Source organism: Chelmon rostratus, chromosome 18 (assembly GCF_017976325.1).
Source record: "Chelmon rostratus isolate fCheRos1 chromosome 18, fCheRos1.pri, whole genome shotgun sequence".
Classification (NCBI taxonomy): domain Eukaryota; kingdom Metazoa; phylum Chordata; class Actinopteri; order Chaetodontiformes; family Chaetodontidae; genus Chelmon; species Chelmon rostratus.
In genome coordinates, this window is record NC_055675.1 from 10,852,304 (window position 1) to 10,878,340 (window position 26,037).

Genomic DNA, 26,037 nt, shown 5'->3' on the forward strand with positions numbered 1-26,037 from the left:
TGAAGACTGTGTAATATGATCGAAAGCTCCAGTACAGCTACTAAATGGACCTTGAAAAAGAAAAAGAAGAGCAGCAGGTCTGCAGGATCATTATTCAATGATGTCCAGGTCTCCCTTGCTTTTTCCTATTCACATGTTACAGCTTAAGTCTTTTGCCGGAGCCTGTACTCCATCACAGGGTGAGCTGGCTGGCATTGTTTTCAATTTTTGAGTCTGTGTGTGTGCGTCATCATGGCAAAATGTGGTCCTGGACACACCTAATGTAGCAGGAATTACCACAGAAGCAGTTTTTAGTACCTTGCCAGCTGTTTATATGCTTATCTGTCAGCAAATACAGTTGCCAAACCTCACAGGTGTGTAGCTGCAATCAAAATCAATTCATTAAATCATTCCCAATCACTCTCAGACATTGGGTAAACCTAGAGACTGCACTGTGTTGGGACACTTGTGTGTGTGTTAGTGTGTGTGCACGGTGTGACAGCAGAGGAGAATAAAACCCGGAATGGGATCTGGGATTTTTGAAAGGAGTAATGAAGCATTGCTGACAAGGTTAGTTTAATGAGGAAGGATGAGGCAACTGACAGTCACACAGAACCGTGTGACTGTCAGTTTTACAAAGTAGTGATTCAGGAAGACTTCTGACGATCAAGTCACAGCATTACTCATCTATTTACAGAGAAAGTGATTCATCATCATGTTACGCCAGCAGACCTGCAGTTCTTATCATCCTCCTCCTCTTGGCTCTTGTAGATGCCCCAGAGGCCCCTCAGGGGTCTGTAGACAAAAACGATGTTTACGCTTTGTTCTACAAATATGTTCCAAGGTGACTGACACATTATTTTCTGTTTCTGTGGCGCAATATGTGCATGTTACTGAACACTGCCACCCTGTGGCAGCTGGTGGAACACACATGGTCTGTCAGTCTCTCTGTGTGTGTGTGTGTGTGTGTGTGTGTGTGTGTGTGTGTACTAGTACTTGCTACACAGTGTGAGGACATTTTGGCCGGTCCTTACAAAAACCAAAGGGTTCTTTTAAGGTTAAGACTAGATTACATTTGATTTATGTTAGGGTTGAGGGTGGACTTTTAGTTGTGATGGTCAAGGTTAGGGTAAGGAGCTCTGTAAGGCATTATGCCAATGAGAGTCCTCACAAGTATTAAATTACAATTATGTGCATGTTTTTGTGTGTGTGGTGGAAATTTCTCCTCCTGTGGCTTCGACTGGGCTGCATTAAGAGACAGCAACACCAACTGACATGGACATACTAAATATGAAGTAAACTTACTCTCAAAGCAAACAAATTTGTCACCAGGTGTCAGTTAATGTTTGTCAGTGTTTACGTGATACCACTGTTGTTCTGTGTTTCTTGAGTCTGGAATGACTCATCATGACTTTTGCCACAGCCACGTTACATACAGCTTTGCAGCGTTTGTGCCCGACAGTGAGGCAGTTGAGGCATTAACGGTGGCAGCTGTGCAAGTGAGCTACAATAAGTTGAACGATTATGAATTAGCAGTATGTGTCGACTCTGTAAGAGATTATAGATTCACCAAAAAGCACTTGACAAAGCCAAGTTTGTGTGTGTTGCAGTTTGTTTTTCCGTCCATTCTCTGCATAACTAACCTTTAGCAAACTTTCTTGTGTACGTGCATACAGGAACTGTTAATCAGGGACATAATCTGAGAATTAATCAAACATTTTTGTAGCCAGCTCCCACCAAGATGTTATCTAAGAAATATCCCAACCAGGAAACCCTCAATTCACCACTTTTTACTACTAAACTTGTGTCCTGTCCTCCCCACACTGTGTCACAGTTGTGGGTGAGTGGAGGGCTTCTGCAGACCGGTAGGGTACACCTGATTCACAATCCGCATAAAATTAAATTAATAATATTTATTTATTTAATAAGAATTATTATGTGTAATAATTATTCAACAAAGCTTAGTTGGTTCCTCTCAGAGCTTTGGGGGTTTTTTTAATGTAAAAAGAGAAAACAGAAAAGCATTGACTGCCGCTCTCTTAGGGATTTTAAAGAAAGATGCTGAGATGAGTCGGGGCTTTATTTCTGACCATGATGGTGATGCCTTTGAGCTGCATGGACAAAGGGCAGAAGAAAGTGTTTGTGTCATTTCCTTAGTCTTTCCCACAGCGCCTTTAACTGAAAATGTTCCACGTCCCTCTGTCTTTCCACAGCCTCGACAGTTACGAAAAACGTTGTAAAACTGGAAGTTTTGCAGTTACACATGCGTCTATCGCCTCGTTGTACACGACCAGAAACAAAAAAAAAGATGAATTTAAGTGCAGTGAGGTTTTGTTTTTGTTTTTTTGTTTTTTTTAACTCTGAAGCATTGTTGCTTGCATCGTTCTGCAAAATCTCACTCAGCAACACCATTAGTGAGGCGTGTTTGTGGTGCTTTCCACTCCAGCTGTGTCGCCGTCGAACCTGACGGGAAATGATCACCTCTCCATTTTCACTTCCCACTTAACTTCTACATACTTTTTAATTTCGATAGACAGAAAAAAGCAACGCGTTTGCTGGCCTGACTGCACGCCGCAACACTGTCGCCGGGCAGTAAAGTATTTTCTGTTGCAGTTTGACAGAAAGGGATGCTTCACACTGCTCCAATCAAAAACCCAAACCACAGATTGCTGATCTTATGTCCATTTACCCTCATCTTCCTTCGCACCATCTTCCACCAACATGTCCGCTTTAACATGTGGAGAAACAAAAACACAGCTCCTCGTCCTCCTCCACTAATGTGAGTCTTTGATAGAAAAAAAAAAACGCACTTCAAAAAGCATTTTGGTGCTTTACTGTAGGAGCATTTCAAGTATCACTTGTTAACATAAATGAAAATTCCTCTTTATCCAGAGCGAGGTGAACGTTTGAGTTTCCCTTTTGTTGTTCACAAACTACCTTGATTACAGTGCACTCTGTGCCCTCGGCTACGCAATCCGTGATGCAAACATACCGTACTATGGTAAAAAATGATATCAAATGTTAAGTCCTGCATAATTTCATTTCTAAATTTAAAATTAGTCATTTCAGGTGAGCGGTTTGATTAGGAGAGCCTTATTACAGATACAAGTTGTGATTTAAACTGGATGCTAAACCCTCATCTCAATTTACAGCAGAGAGAAAACACTGTCGTTGAACCACTGCTGCCATGTTAACCTGGCACTGCACTGGTTGCTCCACCACGATTCACACATTTCCAGTCAAGATAAATGATCTGCCGAGAGATAGATCTCAGCGTGGTAGGATTGTCTTTCAGAGTCTTGTTATGTTATTGATTTGGCTTGATTAAACAGTGAATGAAGAGAAACAGGTAGTATTAACAGACGAATGGTCAGACAGGGGGAAGTGTGAAGCCGGGGTAGCCGGGTAATGCGCCTGTTTGATGGAAGAGGCTACTCATGATTGGTTATCTGTGCAGTTAGCATTGATCAGAGCAGCCAGGTAAAGCGGCTGCTGCGCTGGACAGAGAGATGGATGGATGAGTGTGACACTCTGAGTCTCTTGAGGAATTGCACTTTTGTCTCTGGCTGCATGCAGTGTCCAGAGGAAGGTCTGACTGGCTCTGAGTCCACGGAAACGCTCTTCATTCTTTGATCTGCAGACAGAAAAATCAAAGGGAAACTAAGGATGCTTTATCAAAGAGGGAAAAACAGAACTACTTCAGGGTATTATTTTAAAACATCAACCTGTTTTTATGCAATAACGCCCCGTTTGTCTTGACTTTGTCCAAAGGTTAGTTCATTTTACCTCGGTGACAACCCCTGCAGCAATGGTGGAGCCGATATATCGCAGCATGAAGCGGCCCAGTTCCTTGTAGTCCTTGTACAGCTCTAGTGGCACGGGCCTCTGGGTCTGAATCTCCACGATGGCATTCATACCCTTACTCAAACACCTTCACAGGAAAGACACAAACACAGAAAGTAACAATGGATTTCAATTTTAGTATTTACATCTAATTTAGAATATGCATATATTTACAAAAATCAATGAAACTGATGCGGTCAAACATTCAATATATATTGTCTTTGCACTGTTTTAAGTTGAGCATATGTCAAAAAGGATTAACAAGTTATCACATTCAAGCATCATCCCAACATGTTTGGAATCAGGGTTTTAGCATACACAGTGATGAAAATCGTTATGTGTACTTTATATTCATAATACAAAATGTAATACGATGCCTCCCCTCCCAACACTCACTTTGGTTTCTTCTTGAGGACCTCGCCGCTGCTCTTGTGTAGAACGCTGATCAGTTTCCTAATGGTGGCCGGCTCACTGACTGTTTGGTAATGCAGCAAGACCTATGTCACACACACACACACGTGCCAGAAACACAGATGTAAGCCTGTACATCCATCACATTATCCTTTTTTTTACGTTTTGTTTTAAAGAACAAAACATGACAGTGTAACTGTGTGTGAGCGCGTGTTTGCTTGCACTCACCGGGAAGCCCTGTGTGATGGGGACCTCAATATTGAAGAGAAGGATTCGGGCTCTGAACCGAGTACAGACTCGAATGGGCTCCTTTGGATGGCAGAACACACAGCCCACGCTGGAAGAAAGCGAGTTATTACTAAATACAGCCAAACAGGCAGAATCCAAACACACACTACAGAGAACCAAACAGGCCTTCATGCTTAGAAAGAAATGACAATTAAAATCATCAAACTTTTGTTTACTTGATCTTGATGATGTCCATGCCGGTGACTGTCAGGCTGACATGGTCTCCTGCTGCAGACCAGTCCAGAGCCTCATCATGAAGAGTGATACCTGTGGTAGAGACACAGAGTGCAGGTCACACAGCCGCCACAGGGTGGCAGTGTTTGTCACCACTCATTCAACACTCATCCTCACTCAGACAAGTGTGCTGGCAACATGCTATTCACTCACAAGGAACAAAGCTAGGTATTAATACTAGAACAGTTTAGCGTGGAATCCTGTCTGAGAGCATTTCTTATTATGTATAATTCAGTATCTTTAGTTAATTAATTCTTTTTAAATGAATTAGTTTAAATTAGATTAGATTCAACTTTATTGAGGATAAAAGCACTTAGACAACAAAATGCAGTTTAGCATCAAACCAGAAGTGGAGAGTAAAGAGAATTAAGAGTAGAATAAACATTAAGCTGCACATATGAATACAGTAAGATAGATACATTCAGTACAAAGTATAGTATAAATTACAAAAGTATAAATCTTTTAGTTATTTCCACCTGGGTTGTGGGTGTTAGAGTGAGCCTTGTGTCGACCTTCGGCAAATTAGCAGCTACCTCTGGTAAAGGCAGAGGCAGTTTCAGAGGCTTCACGCTCTGCTACTGCAGATGATAGCAGAGCCTTGATGAGACTTCAAACTGCCCTCATGATTTATCATTTCATAGCTTTTTAGGCTTATAGAATTGTGCACATTCCATCACTACCATCTAGACAGAAATGCAGTGTAGGATTCATGAAAATGAAAAGTGGAAGTCAGCCACCTTGCCAGACGGGCAGCAAAGACACACCAGTGCGTACCTTTGACGGTGCAGGTCTCATTGGGAGGCATGGCCAGTATTTTGTCTCCGGTCTGAATGTAACCAGCCTCGATCTTCCCTGTTACACAGAAGCCTGAACCCTGGTCTGGGAAGAGAAAATGCAACATCAGCAATTTCTTTAACTTAGAAAAAGAGAATTGAGGAGGCACGTAAAGAAAGAGTTGGTGTCAGTGTCTTTCACCTTTGAACACATCTGAGACGCACAGTCTGAAAGGTTTGTCTATAGACCGCTGAGGGGCTTTGAAGGCATCTGTAGAAGAGAGGGAAAAAGACAGAGGACAAAAAAAAGAGGAAGAAATCAATGAGGAGCGGGAAAGATTTATATGTATGTGACAAATCTGATGACCAGTGGTTGTGAATCATTTTCTCTGGTATTGGATGAAAAATGCTTAAGTGTCCTGTCTTTGCTGGCCATCAGCGAGGATGATCAGCACTAATGACAGTCACAGCACAGTACACATGCAAAAAAAAAAAAAAAAAAAAAAAGATCATTTCCCTCTTATTTATCCACAAGTGAGTCACTTTGAAGTAATACTCAAAATCTGTGCTTTAAGTACATTGAGTACAAACATTCACCCTTTAGGCTTTACAGGTGGCTGAAAGAAGCTTACAGCTGTGATCAGATTCAATTCAGTCTGTTACAGTATTTGTCACTGTGTTTGCAGAATTTGCAGCTGAGCGAAAGCAGCAAAACATTTGTAGAAACGTCTCAAACGACTCCAGGAGCGTAATCACTTTCACTGCTCGGTATATTGCTTAGGCTACAGTTTTGGCAAGATATGGTTAAATATGCTACTTCCTGTGCAGCTTTGGGCTTCACATTAATTAAAAAAAAACGTTTGAGTGGAACACATTGAGCGCAGCAATGAACATCAAAGAAGTGAATTATAAACGACTTTATTTATACACCGAAACTGAAAGAATTTAAGGCGATCACAACTGTCATTCTCTGTGACTGAGCGAACTACAAAGGTTTTAGAGCCAGATCTCAAGCAAGTATTTGATAGATTTTGGTTAGTTGGAAAACTTTACATGGAGTTTTTACTTAAAGCAACATTATGTAACTATCTGACCTTAAAATAACAGCTTCAAGATCATTTTGATGGTACACTGACACGTAATAGGGAGAGCAGTGCCTCTGTCATTCCCACTCTGTGCCCCGAGCACCTGTTTTTGCTCTATGTAACTTGGGTGGGCGGGTACAATCCCACATTACTGCACAACATGCACAACTACAACTATTTCACTGAAAGTAGATCATATTTTATAGAGAAAATGTTTTCTGGTTTTCCCTCTGAAAGCTTCCTGATGGACAGATAGCAAAGTAACCACTAACTACTGCTAAATGTAGCTTTTGTTAGCTGGTTAGCTCAGTTGCAGCTAGCTGACTCTGCCCTGACTGGACTGGGAGCTCGGAGCACAGGGGCATGGTTGGTGTTTAGACCACTAGCACAGGAGCTTTGGACCACGGGGAGGAGGAGGTTTTCAGGCACCAGAGCCGGGCCAGCAGGCAATGGAACTGGGCTCAGTAGCCTCTAAGGACATCCTGCCAGAGGTTCAGTGACCTAAGAGGATGTTGGAAGAGGAAGCAAAGAAAAGACAAAGGAATAGGCCAACCAAGAAAATAGCTCTGACTGGCTTTTAATCATTGGCCAAGAAGTGCCTTCTTGCTGTTGGACTAGTAAATAATACAAGCTGGCATGCTAGTTCTTGTGTTGTACTTGCTTGATGTTTGCAAAGTTGTCGACTTGCTTGTTTTTGATCACAAGTGATGTAACCATAATAAATGCAAGAGTACAGTGATTGCAGAAACTTGAGATTTAGATTTTAGAATTAAAGAAACTTTTGGAGCAACAAAGTGAAAAAAAATTCAAATTCTTGCATAACGTTGCTTTAAAGCCACAGACAGAAAAGGCAGCATTTGTCTTTGGAGCAAACTAACATGTTTCAGGAACTTGAATGAAGTGATCACTTGGTTGGTGAATGAGACTTCATGGTGTCACCCTTTTTGAGGAAAAACCTAAAAACAGTTAAGTTTTTCACTGCCATGACTGAGTCTAGATTACCACAGATGGACTATTACAGATAATGCAGTGCAATCAACTTGCACAAAAACCCAAAATTGACAATGGTGTTTGTTCACACATCGGCAGGAGACCCATGATGATAAAAGGGCAGGAATGCAGCTTGTGCTTCGATATATCTATATATATTTCTTTTTTACAGAGAGACCTTAGTGTCAAAAGGCAGTGAACGCTCTGGGCAGCTTGAAACATGCCAGTGTTCATTACCAATCTGCTCCAGCAGGCTGGGACCAGAGTACCACGAGGTAAGCTGTGACACTGAACTCCTGGTGGCGAGGTTCTCTCCTGACAGGCCGCTGGTGGGGATGTAGAAAACATCAGACTCCTGGAAAAGCACATAAACACCAGTTCAAACAAAAGAAAGCTTGGAAACACTTCAACTTAGCCAAAGATAGAAAATGACAGTTAATTTACTGACACAGATGAAGAGGTCAAATCCTAAACTCACCTTGAATCCTGCCTGCTTGAGAAAATGGCCAAGTTTGGAAGTGACGTCCTGGAAACGTTCTTGTTGCCAGTTTACCTGATTGGTTGACACACATAAAGGAAAAATACAGAGAGAAAGTTTCCCCTTCGGCACGGCTTTGAAATGGAAATGTGTCAGCAGCATGCCAGCGATTGTACCACACACACACTTGGACTTTCAGTAAACTCCTTTTAAGGCTCATTTCTTTCTTTTACAGATTTTCACCCAAAAAATACCAAAATTTTATCCACATTGTAAATCTCTAGTGTTTAGAAAAGACAGACCTAAAAACTTCCACACTTTATTTCAGTAATGTGTGGCAGGGTCTGACCTGGTCCATCTTGTTGACAGCTACAGCCAGCTGAGTGACGCCAAGCGAGCGCACCAACAGGGCATGCTCTCTGGTCTGACCACCCGCCTCGAAACCTGCCTCAAACTCTCCTCGGCTGGCATCCACCACAAGCACCGCCACGTCGGCCTGGAGAGAGAAATGGGGGGGGGGGGGGGATAAGAACCACATGCATCTGTTTCTGCTGAGCAGAACGTCAGACACACACACACTCAACTCAGTGCCTAACTGAACAGCTGAATTCTGATTATTTAACACGCACATGTCAAACCAGACAGATTTAATCAGGCTCAGGAGCAGAGTGTCTGCAATGTCATACAGCATTTCTAGCCTTTTCAAACTATGAAATCAGTAAAATGTGCAGTGGACAGGTCCAGCAGAGGTTAATACATGAAGGAACATAAAATAACTAAGTAAATGCACTCAGCAATCTAGATGGAGACTCATTTGCTCTTCTTCTATAATGAATGTTTCAATTTGTAAAGAATTAGAAAGCAAACACACCATACATATAGTAATGTAGAAACACTGCAATTTTTTGATTGATCATTTTGTGTCATTTTTCATTAGATGAAACACTTGCTTTCTGAAGGCTGCAGGAATACCATCTCGAGCCTCAGAGCATGTGACAGACTGATACCTTCATTTGCTTGCAGCAGAAACCCCTTAGTCAGTACATGATGAGGCTGAACGTGAGGACAGTCATATGGTAAAAAGAGAAATTACATTTGTGCCTGAAAACAGACGCAGACAAGCACACCCATGCCTGCAAAAACACCTTGTGACACCAACACCCAAAACCACAAAAGTTACTTCAAATCACGGGTGTGGCAGATTGAGGGTATACTGCAGAAGGGGAAAGAACCATTTAGTCAAGCTGACATTTGAAAAGAACTGTGCTTAGCTTCACCATGAGGGCCAGTTTTGATTAAGTTAAACAAATAAGCCATAAAAATGTAGCCAGCTGATATTTAGGGGTATTGGAAGAATCTTAATAGTTTGTGCAGACATGTGGGGGTCACAGAAATAAAAAAAATGAATCACATTATACTACATTTGAGTTGCATCATATAGTAATGTATTCGCTTTACATTGAGGAAGCTGCCAATTTAATTTCTCTCTGTGTTGGATTTTATCCATGCTGTCATCTCATGTACTACATTGTACTTATTATTCACCAAAAACATTGCAATAACTGCCCGATTACTTCTGCATTAGCACTACGTACATGCACACTGATACATGTAGGTTTCTAATTTCAATTTATTTGCATTTTCTTTTATCTACTCATCTGCTGTTCCTCTTTGGTCTGTTTTTTGAGTTACTGCACACATAATTTCCACCCAGGGGATCAAAATAATTTAATTAAATGCTAAGTAAAAAAAAAATGATTTACATTTTCGAAAATAATCTGTTTGTTTAAATCAAAATGAGCTGCTCTCCTGCTGCACATACACCTGCTGCAGCAGAATCATTATACTTACACCTATACCTGGAGATATCTCATTCACTGTGTCAGTTTGCACGCACTGTTCAGGCTGCTTGAACACTTTTACATGGTATACCTGTGCAGCTCCTGTGATCATGTTGGGGATGAAGTCTTTGTGTCCTGGCGCATCCATTAGGGTCACCACCTTAGTGTTCGTCTCAAACTTGGTCATGCCCACATCCATTGTCACACCCCTGGAGCAAATACAAATAAATGGGGGAAAATGCTTTATAACCACCAGACCCCGTAGAAGAAAATGCATCCGCAATGTATATACCATATTTTCTGCACTATAAGGCGCACCGGATTTTAAGGCGCACCTTCAATGAATGGCCTATTTTAAAACTTTTTTCATATATAAGGCGCACCACATTATAAGGCGCATAGACAGAAACTACCGTACTGTGGTGTCTGGGGTTGCGTTATGCATCCACTAGATCAGGGGTCGGCAACCCGCGGCTCCGGAGCCGCATGCGGCTCTTTCATCCCTCTGATTCGGCTCTTGAAAATAATTAATGAGCATTTATTTAAAACGTATTTTATTTTAGTTTGTTCGTTTTGAAACAAACACAGCGCACGCTCACAGATGACAGCTTATCCTGCGTAAAGATGCAGGTGACGGCACACAGCGCAGACGCTGTGCGCTGAGGTTCAGGAGCAGAAATCACATTAACCATGTTTGATTAATATTTCAATTGCCTATTATTTAGCATATATTCATATTTTTTCATTGTTCAGTGAAATAGTCATTTTATTATTCAGATTGACAGCTGACTGCACGCGCCAGTAAAAGGATGACGGCACGCAGAGAGTGGAATACCGCTGTTACTTCGGCCACGCCCCCTGACTACGATAGCCATAATTAACCAATATTGATCCATATAAAAGGCGCATCGGATTAATAGGCGCACTGTCGGTTTTTGAGAAAATTAAAGGCTTTTAGGTGTGCCTTATAGTCCGGAAAATACAGTAATAATTTGTGTGGCAGCAGAAATGTGAACATACAGTGAATAAAACAACCCTGTGGGTGGTGCACTGGGTGGCTGGACTGCCAGACTGCCTGGAAAGCAGATTTAAAGCCTTTGTCATTTTCAGTTCAAGAGCAACGTCTTTTAGTAGGCGAGGCTCGCGGTTTGCTGTAAGCATTACACATTTACTTCAGAAGTTACTTATAAGGGAATATGGATTCCCACCCAAGTCACTTTCTGTTTCTGGCGTATTTCGCTTCCGTTTCACTCTGGTAACAACAACAAAGGTGGGGCGAACGAATTGGGGCATATTCTCCGCAACAACTTATTTTGCGTGTTAGAAAGGCAGATATAACCAGCACTGACCATCAGTGGCAACACAATTAATCAGCAAATCATGTTCTTACTATTCCAGGAAAGATAGGATCCCTCTATAACTAACAAGCCTTTATTTCCAGATCACATCCAGGATATTGTCATGTGGAGTTATCATCACTGGTACCTGTAACCCCAGTAACTGGACCAAATGTGTGACTCTCAAGATATGTTTATCAACCAAAGCACACAGCAGGAAGGGACTGCGGTTTGGTATGCATCTGTGACCAAACCTGCCCTTAATGTGAAGGGGGGTGGCAGGGAATTTCCCTGCCCATGCATATTCCTGTGTTTGTGTGCAGCTTAACGCTTAAAATGTACCTGTCCCTCTCCTCCCCAGTTTCATCCAGGACCCAGGCGTAGGCGAAGGAGGCCTTTCCCGCCTTCTTTGACTCCTGCTCGTACTTGTGCATGGTGCGCTTGTTGACGTTGCCCAGCAGATAAAGCAGGTGGCCCATCAGCGTGCTTTTACCCGCATCCACATGACCTGCAGAGAAGAACAACGTAATAAAGGCGAGAAGTTAAGGAAGTAGAGAGAGAGAAAGGGAAAGAGAAAAGGGGCTCCGAGGGCAGGGAGCGACAGAAGACAGCAGGGAGGGGTGACGACAGACCGAAAAAGAGGAAGAATGTCACAAGAGTGATAAGACAGGTAGGGGAACAGAGGTGATAAGACAAAGGGAGGCCAGAGATAGGAGAAGGAAAGACACAGAATTGCACAAGAGAAGGGTGGTAGACAGAAATGGGAGCAAGGAAGGAGGATGGGAGGGGGAAGGGAGAGGGCCGAGGTAAAACGAAAGGTTTCACAGGCTGTGGGAAACTAGAATCATCTGCACTTCTGAAACTACCAAGTCACTTCTTCTGGTGTAACTAAGAATGAGAAAATATGATTGAGCAACTGCAATGGTCTGCAGTTCGACTCATTTAAAACCATTAAATGTATACATGAGCATGTTGAAAATTAAACATGACTGCACGGCGTTATAGAGGAACATATTGTGTACATTGACTAATTCAAAGATATGGCAAAAACAACATGGAAGTGCTTTTTTATTTATCATCTTGTTTTTTTTTTACTCGACTATATTGTCAGTCTGAAAATGTTAGAGCAGTACTTTATTAGTTTAACCAATCAAGCAGTACTTTCACTTTGTATTTAATCATAGACCAGATGTGTGCACTGAATCATAGTCAGCAAGTAAGAAAGTGTTGCATGAGGATGGAAGTGAGCATAATTGTTTTCAATCTTGTTTGAGCAGAGTCGACTTTTGTATTCCTTGCAATCGCGCTGATCCCTTAATGTGCCGTAAACTGAAATAAAATGTAAAGTCATGAGTGGTTTTTGTGGTGGTTTATGGGTGGTTTTATGTGCTTCCTTCCTACCTATAACCACCAAATTCAACAGAGGTTTGCCACCCTGCCGCTTCTCCAGCTCAGCCTTGATATTGATCGCCTGCCGGGCCTTTCCTGCGGAGCGGCCCGGGGTGGGAACTGCGGAGGGCTCGTCCCCATTTGACCCTTTGGATGGAGTCTCAGGACGTTTGGACGTGGCCTCTGAGGCAGGGGTCGCGGTGGCGTTTTCAGGGCTGCCGCCTCGGCGAACAGGGGCAGGGACGACACCATTCTCCCCTGTGCTGAGGAGAGAATGTGGAGGAGTTTAATCTCATTGAAACATAACTCTTCTCTTCCCTGTCACACATTTATCCCAGCATAAAGCGTCTTAAGGGTACTGTTCTGAACTGCTTTATGAGTACAATGTGTGTATTAGGTACCTGGGAACATCAAAGCCCATGGTCTGCTTCTTGCCAGAGACGGTCATTCGAGCCACTTTGGGTACCACTTCAGAGTCCAGTTTATTGTGAGACGCGTCTTTGCTCTTAGCTAAAGGGAACAGAGGAACAAAAAACTGTACACTTTCTCACAGACAAAGGCAATCATGAGTCACTGTGGCCACGCACTATAACATGAGGAGCATAAAGGGTTTTTTCCTATTATAAAGGGCATCAAAAGACTTTCGGTACATGATAAGTGTTTTATGCGTATTGGTAAACACTCGCTGCTTTCTTCCATAATGAGGATAAGACTGAAAATTTTCCCCCTTGGATTTTCCAGATAATTTTACTGTTAAGACCATGATTACTGTATGACGGTCATGATGCAGACGTTTGCACACACTTGTTCTGCTTTTCTAGCTCTGGGAATAGAGTTGTAGATAAATGGTGATTATGCATGCATGCAGCATCAGAATAGTTTAAACCTCATATTTTTTTTCCTCTTTTAAAATGACTGACTTCATTACATTTGTTGGAACACTGCCTGCGAATAAGATAGCTTATTCAGTATTGTATAGCACTGTGGTGTTAAGACATCCAAAGGAAATTACAGCAATCTACTGTTTTGACTGTTTTCCTTGTCATAGCTGCATGCCTTACTGGCACACACACACTAACGTACATATTCTCAAGTGTAAGCACATGATGCAATCAGTCATGTCTCCATTGATCAGACTGGTGCTTCATATTCTGCAGCAGTAAGACGTGTTGAGGTCATTGCTTTGTCATCCCAGTCCCAAATGGCCACCAGTCCCAGTCATATCAACCTGCGACTGATTCATTTAGACTGGGCTGCACAGCCGAGCCTGCAGCACACTGTGTGCGTCTGTGTGCATGTGTGTGGCAGTGACATCCTGGTTCAGAGAGGGTTAATTTCAGTAGTGGCCGTTGCCTCCCGTCTCCACGTAAATAGAGCAGTGTGACACAGCATTTCGCAGAATGAATACTTTTGAAAAGGTGTCACCCTCAGCAAAGTGCAGGGCCGGAGGTGAATGTGTGTGATACCACACACGCACGCCACTGATTAAAACAAACCTGTATCAAAAATGTTGGGTAGCATCACGGCAGGATTAACTCCCACACACTGTGCTCACTGATTTTATTGCAACGCTTCATTCCAAAGACCTTTATCAGGCAAGAAAAATACTGCTATGACTTTTGCTCAATTTGATGTGGTCCTGTTTGCCTCACGCAGTTTATTCATTGTAAAAAATACCCTTCGGGAAAATGAGAAGAAAGGCGTTGTGATTCAACAGAATTATTAATGGACTTTCTCTAACCAAGCTTTCTCTGAATGACTGAATGAAAAAGTCCCTCTCATTCTGAAACACTGATACACAGTGAGCCAGCTCCTCCTCCTGAAGAGGCTTTTTTCTTTATAAAGTCATGACATGTACATACAGTTCATTCCCACACACTGATCAGTTCAAAAGTTGGGAAAAACTGGCAACTGAGGCAAAGCTGCATCAAACATATTCTCATTTGCAAGGTTAGAGCTTATTAAAAACTGATGATGATCAAAAATGATGATGATGATGTACTACTAGACAGAAAGTTCTGAAAGCTACCAAAAAGACTTGTAATAGACCCCTGCAGAAAAGCCATCTAAAAAAACTGTTATAGATCTTTAACACCACTGTCATCACTGAAATGTGCATCATTAAAGCATTATAAGTCCTGCAGTAAGCAGCAACACAAAATGGAAAAAGTGCTGTCTGGGGAATTTAGGTTCTTCCTGCAGCTGGGGGGTTTTCTTGCCCCTACTACAGTGACGTGGAAGTTTCTACCACCTGTGGTTAAACAAGACACCAGCCGATCTGAAATTGACTTCTATTGAACATCAGCTGTGAGAGGATCTCACAAGATCACATTAAGTCTGATAATGTCATTAGGATCAGCTAATTACACCTCACCTAATTTACATTATGGAAATAAACCACAACATAAAAAAACTACAAATCTACATCACCAAGCCATACCTATTAAGTACCTGAGGAGGCTTTTTTTTTCTTTTTAAGATCTTCACCTCTTCGTGTTAACCTGGGGTGAAACAGACAGGTACATCCCACTCAACCATCCTAAGGCCTTAATCAATAAACAACCCCCTCTTAATCATCAGACATGTTGCTGCCTGGAGGCAGCATTAACAGGAGGGCAGCCTCAGAACAACTATACAGTGCAATCAGGCTCTGAGCCTCGAAGCAGGATCTCCTTAACACTGTTTGGACTGGCAGGTAAATAGCCGGCGTCCTCCCATCCAGGATTTGTCTAGCATAGGGGACCCTTGCAGTGGCTGAGTGAGTGAGTGAGTCATCTGCACACCTTTGCCCGAGGGCCCAACTGAGCACAGGATAAGAGGAGTCCGCCCAGGATATGCAAATACCCTCCCCTCCGCCCATCCAAATACACACAAGTGTGCGGGGAAAGGTGAAATAACAAGCTGAAAGGTGCAGATAACGGGGTGACTGACAGCCTCGCAGGGTAAGCTGGTTGCGCAAGTGAGAGTAAGAGATCCAAGCGAGAGATACAGAGGCATAATAAAAATAAAAAAAAAAGTATTCTAGAAAAGCAGTTTTTGATAATGAGGCTCCCCACCACTTGAGGCCGCTAAAGGATGCAAAGATATGAATTATGTCAGACTCATATCTTTATAGGCCAACTGTGGGGGGACACAGAGTGGGATGTGAACTGATTACAGTATTGTGTCTGAGTCGAGGCCAATATGTCAAGTATTAATATATGTTCTGTTTGGCTCTGTCTGTTAGAAAGATTCTTCAGGGATAGGAACCACGTGCCACAAAGAGTATTAAGTCGGCTGGTAGGTATAGGTTTGAAATTAAAACCTACGTTCTGGCACTCCCTTGCACGTGGCAGCTTATTTTATCTCTAAATTAACAGATATAGCAATGAACCAAACCAAGAGTTAAGCTTCATTCACATTTAAAAAACTCGAGACATGAATGAAAATGACAATGAAGGAAATGGGTCCTCTTGGCTGAGGGAAAAGCTTTGAGCAGGACCTATCTGACCCCTTTCAGGTTGAGTCACACACACACACACACACACACACACGATTTTGGTACCACAGCTCAACACTCGTCCTTTACGCCCACTTACTCAGCAGTCAACCTTGAGTCATACCAGCCACCTGAGAACTCTCACCTACTGTTTACAGCCAATTTCAAAATAGAGCCATGGAATGATTGATGCATCTGACGAACAGCAGGTAAACCTGAAATGTCAACACATATTTGGATTAACACTATTTAGGAAAACAATTACTGAAACAACTTGACCTCTTTCACCCACTTTCCATTCAGTCTATAGAGTCCGGTGGTGGCTGTTCTTTTGGGGTTTTTTTTGTTTGTTTTTTTGACTGACGGACATGACTGCAGTTTCCAAAGAAGCAAGAAACAGGATGCAATAGTAAACATGAACTCTTTCCAAAGCCATGTAGTGTGGAAAGCCAGGACAACCTAATCAGCCATCTGACAGACACGCACAGCAATCATACCGTGAGGTTGATTTTTAGCGGCGTTACAGAAACAACGATCTCCATCGAGCTAAAAGCCGATAAGGGGTTTCCCTGCACATTGTGAGGGAGAGCAAATTATCTGTATTCAACGCACCTAGAAGAAATGGATAAAGATTGTGACAAGGGCTGGATGATAAGCAAAATCACATTGTGATTGTTTTGACAGATATTGTGATGGCAATATGAGTCACAATTTTAGCAGGAATGATCATTGTTATGTTTCATTTTCACTGAAAACTGATTTTTGCTGAGGCACATATTACCCCTATCAAAAAAAAACTGCAACCCCGGCAATTTGGATATTGCGCTTCCACACTGCGATTTCAATAATATGTAATTGTTCAGCCCTTATCATTACAAATGTGTCTTGAATCTCAATTTACTCACTATAACTTCATGTAATCTACAAGTTTTCACGTTTTAATGTGAGTTCTAGCAACCTAACGATAGGAAGAGTTGATGAGTGCGTGAACTCAGACATGGCCCTAAAAAGATTTAGCCAACTACTACACCTGACTCAGACTGAAAATCAGTGGAATCACTTGAAGGTAACTAATCAGTCATATAGGCTTAGCTTCCAGCTTGAGCATGCAACTGTAAACAGGTCTAGTATACAGATCAGTACCAAGCTGACAAACATATCCAAGAACGTCCAGTTACTCAAGGTGGCTCATGACTGAATAACCCTCCAAGTAAGAACTACTTCTGCACTTTTATTGACACATTTGCACAAAAACATTATTGCTGTCTTATTCAGGCTGCACTACTGCACCATGCAGCTCATGACTGAACCAGAATGATTTCTGAGGCCACTGTGTATGCCTGCTGCAAACTGTCATATCACTGCTTTATGAGCACTTTCACCATTTTGTCTTCAGTCTCTCTCTCTCTCGCATTTCTTGTAATAAGTGCAGCTTTTTCCATTTAAATAAAGAATCTTACTTCACTCAGCCTTTTTTTTTCCTGTGAACATACTGCACCACAACAAAGCAGTCGTACTGATGGCAAGTCCAAACGGCACCCGCTTCCTTTTGACCACTTGTCATGAGTAAAATGTTTTTTTCCAGAGTTGGCACCACATCACAACAAAACTATGTTTGTGCAGCATGTACGCCTTGCAGAAATGCAGCGCCTGTGAAGACACAAAATGATTTGATATGGCAAAGCTTTTGACAGAGCTGTGAAAGTTGAGAGACGTGATCAGATTTTCCTATGTAGGTGGTGTGCGAGAGACGCAGAGAGTAAGATGATCGGCTGCTGCGCCGAGTCGTGTGTGTGTGTGTGCTTGGGGTGACATTTTCTCCAAGAGTGCAGCTTCCTGCTCAAACCCACACACTGGCTCGCCTTAAAAGAAGAGGACAAAACTGTTGCTGGACAAACCAAGTGCTTAATAAACACAAATTCATTTATACAATTTCGGGGTAAAATGCAAAAATGCTGTAGATAATATCTCACACAACAGACCACAACATCCGTAATACACCTAATGATTTCCAAACATCACAATGCTCCCAGGACGACATGCAGACTGAGAAACCTGTTTGCCTTGTTATGTTTGACTTGTCATTATTACCACTATCTGCCTTTTATTATCTATCATTTCCCTCAGGCTCAGCACTCTGTTTGGTGTCTGACACCCTGAGGGTCCACTTCACTCAGCTTTCTGCACCAGTATAGAGTTTACACACATCTAGTCCAAACCCTGCCCCTTCACTCTAAGCGTGTTCTCACATTTAAGACAATGAAGCGGTGCAAGAAAATGACTAAACCGTGAGGAAAGTTTGACATCATCTCCTCCTGTCTTGTAACTACACTATAGACCACTGTCCTGATGACACCAAGATGATTACCCTTTCTATGGTTACGAAAACCACACACACACAGGTCTCCTCACAGTTGCTGCTGTTAGTATAGCATGTTATCTACCAACTCTTGAGTCACATCTCGTCCAATCTTCCTGTAAGTCTCAAACATTAAATTCTCTAAGGACGCGATTCTCCATTCAAACCAATACCAGTGACTCACACTAAAAATGTGAGCTGGCTTAAGAAACTTTGGACTAACCTAAAAAAAAAAACACACATGCACACACTGCACCAGATACATGGTGCACAGTTTACTTTCTAAAACATTTCACTTCATAAAATGAAAATTCCCCATTATTCAGCACCAAAATATTATTACAGTGAAGCCAAAGGTTAATCTTTAAGCACTGTACAAACACACACTCAATTTAAACAGGAAACAGACCACTGTTTTAACTTCTTACAAATAATTAGTTCAATACAACAACTCAAAAAAAAGGTTTTTTTTTAAACTCTAACTCAAAGCACAGTCACACACAACAAGACAGACACTCCCAGACACAGGTGCATTCAGAGTACACAAACTCAATCATCTTTATTTGACAAAAAAAATTGACAAATTAAATTCTGGCAGAGTGTGATGACACACCCTGTGTAACTCATTTGTACATCATAATATTAAAAGCTTGTAAGAGCAAGAAAAACCTCTTTTACCTCAGGTCTGAAGACATTCATTTTGACTCATTCTGTACAGTTCTTATTCACGGTGCTTGCACTCATAGCTAACTCCTTTATTCAATATTTAACATTAGAAAAGTTCACTTGTCTGCATGCGTGTGTGTGTGTGTGTGTGTGTGTGTGTGTGTGTGTGTGTGTATGCACATGAGTGTGTGTTCTCTCTCCCTCATGGGAAAATCTCCAGGTGTCCTCAAACCAAAATTTCTACCCCGTGATCTTGCACACATGCAGCAGTAAACCAGTACAATGGTTAACTGATCCATATTCCAATAGCTGCAGCACACCTGCAAACAAAATCAACCTCTTTTTCTCATTCATTCATGTTCATGCAGCTCAAAACTGGAAAAGAGGCCATGCGAAAAGAGATACGCTTTGAATTTTCCCTGGCTAAGGTTAAAACTACTTTCATACAAAAAATGTCAATTAAAAAGCCAATGGCCATCTAAGCATACAAAAATAAGACTCAAATTTAAAATGTAGAAAAAAAATGTTCACTACAGTCAATGAGAAAAAATGATTCTAAAAGTTATTAAAAAACTGCAAGTTTATTTAGCTGCGATTCTTTTCAAGCTGCCAGTGTGGGTTTGATCCTGTTTGACTCGCACATGATTGATCTGTATATAGTAGCAATGTAGGACTTGGTGTAATAATACTGTCATTCTGTTGTACTACTGGTCTCGAAAGTATCTTTACTTGAAATGACTGATTATGGGACATAGTTAAAACATCTCATATTGACTGACGAGCCTGAGTGCTTCATCTCTTTGAGTTTTGTTCAGTCAGGGGAGCAAAGGCCACCAAGAGGTTCTCATCTCAAGTGAGTAAATTTAGCACCAACCTGCACACAACCAAATTAAGCGCTTTCATTTCCTTGTCTACCTGGTGAAAGCTTTTCGCTGATTAGCACGGACGATGTCGTCGGGTGAAGGCGTGTCGAAGTGGAATGGTGCAATTGGTGAGAGCGGGGTGTGCTGCTCTTTGGATTTGTCTTGCAATTTACACAGGAAAGCCTGGTAACCACTTCCTGTCCTGTGACTTCTTATTTTTCCCTTCAATACGTTCTTCATCCTCTTCTGTTGTCTGCGGCTTTGAATGGACAAGGTAATCGCAAATACTGAGGGTTGTGCAAAAACAGAAGAATCCAGGCCCAAGACAACTGGAGTTGGAGAGGACGGTGACGGGAGGTCATTGTCAAAGTGGCGAGGGCTCACTTTATCTGACTGGGCCATGAGTGCACTCAAATCAATAGTCTGCCTCAGCTTAGGACGCCCGGAGTTTTGATCGTATGGTTTGTGGTCGAGTTTGAACTGGGTCGAACCCTCTATAGTACTTTCTACCAACACACCAGCCTTCTCTGGTTTTGCTGGTAAGAGGAGCGAAGTGAGAGAGTGATGTGACCCATTTGAGGTGGTTGAGGTTTTGCCTTTGTGTGCAGATGCCAAATGAGGCAAAGAGAGCACCTCAGAGATGCCAGGTAGTTGCTTCAGTGCATCCGCTGGAGATTCAGTGCTGACAGGTTGAGAGGAAGCCAAAGAACAGGTAGTTTGATGCTGCAAGGCTAGCTGAGACAACGAGACAGTCCCAACTAGGCATGCAGGAGTAATTGATGGTTTAGAAAAGCTGAGTGTCTTTGCTGGTCGTTCATCACTTTGTGATTGTGACTGAATGAGTGTATTAATGTTTTGGTGCTGTGAAGCAAGCTCAGACAGTGAGAGCATTTGCGCTGGTGCACCCATCCCCTGACACATAGAAGTTATGCTGCTCTGGGGAGTAGGAAAGGAGTTAGTGATAGTTGTTGGGCTGCGGTTTGAATGCTCTTGGATTAAATCAGCCAATGATGGGCTTCCCTTAGGATCAGCTATTGTAGCTTTGACTCCAGTCCCAACTCCCACCGCTTGTGGATTACCCTGGAAGACAGAACTGAGACTTCCAAACCCAGGAGGAGCAGCCAGAAGAGAGCTTGCAGTTGTTACCTTGGGGTTGTTTAGTGACAGACTACTGAGTGGAAATGAAAGGAGGGAGGGAGCTGAGCTGTCAGATGCTGAAGACATGTTTAAAGATGCCAACGTTCCCAATGAAAGACTACTCTGATTGGGTGTAATGGACAGAGGTGAATTTGGTGCTATCTTGAGAGCACTTAATGAGGGAACACCCAAACCTTGCTCTGTGTCAACTCCTCCTGATGCCTTACTCTTCTGCACATGCTCAGACATGAGCTGTGCAAGACTAGTACCACTGACGCCTGCACCAATGCTTTGACCGCGACAATTTTGATTTTCAGAACGGCTAACCACTCGTTCGGTCTTATGTTGCGATAAAAGGTCACGCAAGTTTGGTGCGCTCGCTTGCACATGTGGTTGTGTGTGTTTGCGCCCTTTAGATGCCTTGGATGTAATGTCTATGTGAGAAGCAGACAAGCAGGCTCCTTACCTTACAAATGCCAATTGCAGTTGTCGAAGAGGAGAGACAGGAGGACCACGGAACAGAAGTCAGATGAATCACACCATAAACAAAAGAGAAAAGAACAGAAAAAAGGCACTTTGTTAAACATCTATATTTGACTTTGCGTGAAATGAACAAAGAAATGCTCCTGTCTGTTAAGATTTCATGTACAGAATATTCATGAGCATTATTTAAAATTATGTCCAGTTCAAGTATCTTCTAAAGAACCTACAGATATGCATGCACAAATATCATGATATAGCATTAGATCATGTCAGTATCACCAAGTTGTATCTTAAAAAAATTCATCAGTCTGTCCTACAACAGTCCAGGTATTATTTCCTAATTCAGGCTAGGCTCTGAATCCTGTTTTAAATAAAATCCTTAATTTAAGTGGCCCTGCAACCTTAACCCTGCATTTTAGGCAGTTTCTCTGTCATCTTTCATTCTTCACAGTATTAACAGCTGCCTTCTTTGTATAAAGTCCTTTAAAATGCAAAGCTCTCAGCTCTAAAAGTCACATATATTGATACTTCACTTCACTGAGACCTATTCCCTAAATTATACTGTCATTATCATTCTGAATTATATTACAGTCAGAATATTATTCAAAATGTAGTCAAAAATGCTCAAATGTGGGATGTTCAAATCACTTGACTAGCAATGTCTATCTATACTGAACTACTTCTAATTGTTGATCACGTGATAGAAACAGACTGAGCCTTATTTTGTGCAACGGCATCAACCTGTATTTATCAGGTAATATTATTCCTTCAGAAATACAATATGAACAATCAGTAGCTACATGATAATAAAAAAAAACACTTAACTAACTAACTCAATCAGTTTGAGAATTGGAATAAAACCTTTTTAACAAAGGAGAAAACGTGCAAATGCAACAAACAATCATCCTCTGATTTGTGGACTAGTTAAGGAAAACAACTCCTGACCAATAAAATGACCATAATTTGATCCGCTTTAGGCGTACCTCTCTCAGCCACGGCCTCTTGTTTGGTTCTTTGTGGAAGCGGTGCTCTCTCTTGGCTAACTCTTGTTATCGAAGTTGTCTCTTCACTGGTACTTCTGGTAACTGGCGCTGTCTTGGTGTCCTCCGATAGGACTGCATCCAGTGCCCTCTGTGGGTCAAATCCACATCTTATGGCAGCCTGGGTCAGGACTGAATCTGGCACTGCATCTCCCAGCACAGTTCGCATATGGTCCAGACAGGAATACAGTTTGGCTACAGGTGTTAGACACAGCGATTTCAGATTAAACAAATAACAACAGATCAAGTAAAATTAATTAAAGCTACTAAGCCAATAGGATCTTATTGTCTTCATTTAGCACATTTTCAAGCACAAAGTTCAAATATTACCTTGATCAAGAGGGTCAAGGTTGTGGCTGATGGTAGGGGACATGGGTACATCGTCAGCTTCATACTCTTCCTCTTCTAAAGGCTCCTCCTTTGGTGCTTGTCTGTCCTGACGTGAGTAGATGAATTGATTTGCTGTATAAAACAAAAAATATCTTTACTTGTTGGCCACTTCGGAAACAGTTTTTTTCTTTTTACATGTCTATTCATTCTGCTTAAACCTGATATTTCTGCACAGTTGCAGATAAAGATTAGACTACAATAATATTATTAATATTATACTCTTTGTGAAATTAAGATCCCAGCGGTGGATGTGTAGGACTGTTTCCAACTCATGTGATCCAATTTCCAATAACTCCAGAGAGCTGTAAAGAACAAAAATGTCCCTCCTGACATTTGAACCCAAGGTCCACTCCAAAGCCTCTGACATGACCCCGCACCAAGAATACAGCGTTGGCTTCCGTGAGTTCACCTGAAACTCCCAAACCACAATAAAGTAAGGCTTGTTTCACTGTGCCGCTGTTTTTTCCATATAAAACCAGGCTAGGTTAAAGTTTACTTTTAACAAGATGTTATGCAGTTCTGGCCGCAGTCTGCTGGAACAAGCACTAACCTTACCTTTTTCAGTCATCATAGCTAAGATAAGTCAAGCCATCATCTGGATTTTGATGTTTATCTATGCATGCTGTTACAATACTGGTGCTTGGAGCAGCCTAGCACGAAGAAAGACTGAAACCACTTCCCACATTTAATATACCAAATAAATTACAGCTATGACTTTCATGAGTTCACCTGGAACTCCGAAAGCGCAAATACGTCTGTTTCTCTCTGCCGTTGTTTTTGACATAGAACCTAACTATAGTTATGACAGCTGACATTAACAACGATTAGCCCACACAGCTGACATAACCTAGGGTTAACACCTACCACTGCCAGACCACTCATGGAGGCTGTATGCTCTGTGTGTGCTTATGTTGAAGGCTTTGGAGAGGACCAGAGGAATGACATTTTCTCATTAACAAGAAGATTATATGTAAATCACACTCTCTTTAGCCCTCCCCGCCTCTATTTAGTTTATTGGTTTCTTTAAGTGGACAAAAATCATATGAAACAAAATTCTTCGAGGTTATTAGTGTCTACTCATCTGCAAGCATACCTATACCACTGAAACCACCTATAACTTTGCATTCATTCATACTAACCTGTTGCTGGTGATATACAGCAGTAGTCATCATCCACAGACTGTCCATACATGTCATCATCTTCAAAGTCTAGAAAAAAAAAAGTAACTGAGACTCAATTGTTTCCCCCCTGTCTCTTCTTTACACAAACATATACATGTACAAATGCAGCTGTAGTAAAGAGAAAGCCTTTTGTTACAGTAGTCACTTTGCTTTGTCAGCAACTTTTCAGAAAGCATAACAAGCTGTAAATTGGGAGTCTGGTAACTTTATTAAACTTCTTTAAAGCAGGTTTGAAAAACTGGGAGGCTTACTAAGATTATTGGTCAGGGGATGTCAATAAATGGCCAACAAAGCATTTATTAGAACCTTGCAATAGTACTTGCAAAAACAGTGGACAGTTAGCAAGCTAGCTAATCAGCTAGCTGTCGTTAACTTTAGTAAACAGACTACATTAGTTATAGACGTATTACATCAGGTATTAACAATATAACGTTAGCATGAAAGCTTGACTAACTTAAATACGTAAATGATCGCATTATAACGTTAGTCCAATTTATGGTGTGGCAGGCGCTAAGTGACACGACAGCGTTATCTTGCCAGCTAAGCTAGCTAGCGTTAGCTGGTAGCGCTACAATCGATAACAGTGAATTTTAGCTTAGCGGCTATCGAGTTTAGCGGTTTCAGGCCTTGCCATGACTTTTAAACTGTCACAACTAGTTATGGTTATCTACCTTCATCGTAGTTGTAACCTCGAACATTTCTGTGCCGAGACATTTTGCTTATGTGTCTTCTCTCGGCCCCAGCGTAAATGTTTTTCGCCTCACACAATGTTGTGACATGTGTCTCACTGCCCGGCTGCCATTGCTGCTGCTGCTGTGTGAAATGACAGCGGTATTGAGGGCAGATTTGATTCTGCAGCCTCGGAAATAGTTTAATTTAATCAAATTTTTTTTGTCGTATATGTGTTTTTTTTTTTTTTTTGCTTGACTGCCAACAGTTTAGTCATTAAAACAAAATTAAAAAGTTGCTTTCCGACCAGATTTTTTGTAGCTATTGTCTTAGCTGACGTAACTTCCTGTTGCACTTTCACCAATGCGGCCTGGGATCAGATCTCCCAAACAAGTTTGACAATCTGCCTATGCAATCTGCGCATCAGTAGATGGTTGCACAGCTTTTAATCATCAGTTGAACTAACACATCTATATCGGAATGAGTAGGTGGGAAGTAAATTTAAACCAAAATATGCAGTATAATTTTCATCATATATTATCAAGGGCACAGCAGGAAAGATGTAGAGCCATGTTTAATCAATTTAGAGCTGGTTGGAGGTCTAATAAGGGTAACATGCTCTCAAGAAGAGTGGAAAGGATTTGTCATTAGTCCTGTACTTGGAAACCCAGCGACCTTTAAGAGGTGTAATGATAAGTGTAGCTACTGAATATATAGTTGCAATGACCTGCATACAGCCAAACACAGTTTTGTTTTATGAGTGAGGAAACACTTAAAATTCATATTAATGATGATGTCTTATCAATGTGAAAGCGGATGAGTTAATGATTAAGAGCTTTTTACTCTCTGTACAACCTTGAGAAAATCATTTCCGCTGTACAGATCAAGAGCAGAGCACTGAAAGAACATAAGAGTCTGTCTGGACAAAACACACGAACAACTTCCCATCCATGATCTTGGGGTGTGAATGTCTCAAGCATTTTTTTCAAAGGTTATGCCCTATGGTTAGGGACCAACCCATCTGAGCCCACACTCTACACCTCGCACCCACCCAATGAGTGACATCATTTTTTCCTGCTATCTTTGTACCACAAGAAGCATATCGCCTGTCTACCACAAAAGG

At 41.7% G+C, this 26,037-nt stretch overlaps 1 protein-coding gene across 3 annotated transcripts; it reads right to left on the reverse strand.

The window, feature by feature from the left end:
• Positions 1-587: 587 nt before the first annotated feature.
• On the reverse strand, positions 588-25,062 carry hbs1l (HBS1-like translational GTPase). Of its 3 annotated transcripts, XM_041958298.1 has the most exons (18): positions 24,917-25,062; positions 24,204-24,272; positions 23,005-23,136; positions 22,618-22,869; positions 13,050-13,158; positions 12,661-12,911; positions 11,602-11,767; positions 10,014-10,131; positions 8,431-8,577; positions 8,082-8,156; positions 7,841-7,958; positions 5,731-5,799; positions 5,530-5,634; positions 4,698-4,788; positions 4,462-4,570; positions 4,219-4,319; positions 3,766-3,910; positions 588-3,613 (listed from the first exon to the last, which is right to left on the reverse strand). In XM_041958298.1, the coding sequence occupies exons 1-18, from the start codon at positions 24,957-24,959 to the stop codon at positions 3,602-3,604; spliced, it is 2,112 nt and encodes a 703-aa protein (XP_041814232.1). In that variant the 5' UTR covers positions 24,960-25,062; the 3' UTR covers positions 588-3,601. The 3 variants fall into 3 exon arrangements, with proteins under 3 accessions (XP_041814232.1, XP_041814233.1, XP_041814234.1); XM_041958299.1 differs by lacking the exon at positions 588-3,613 and having other exon boundaries at positions 3,757-3,910; XM_041958300.1 differs by lacking the exons at positions 588-3,613; positions 3,766-3,910; positions 4,219-4,319; ... (9 more) ...; positions 12,661-12,911; positions 13,050-13,158 and adding an exon at positions 18,863-21,612.
• Positions 25,063-26,037: the final 975 nt, after the last annotated feature.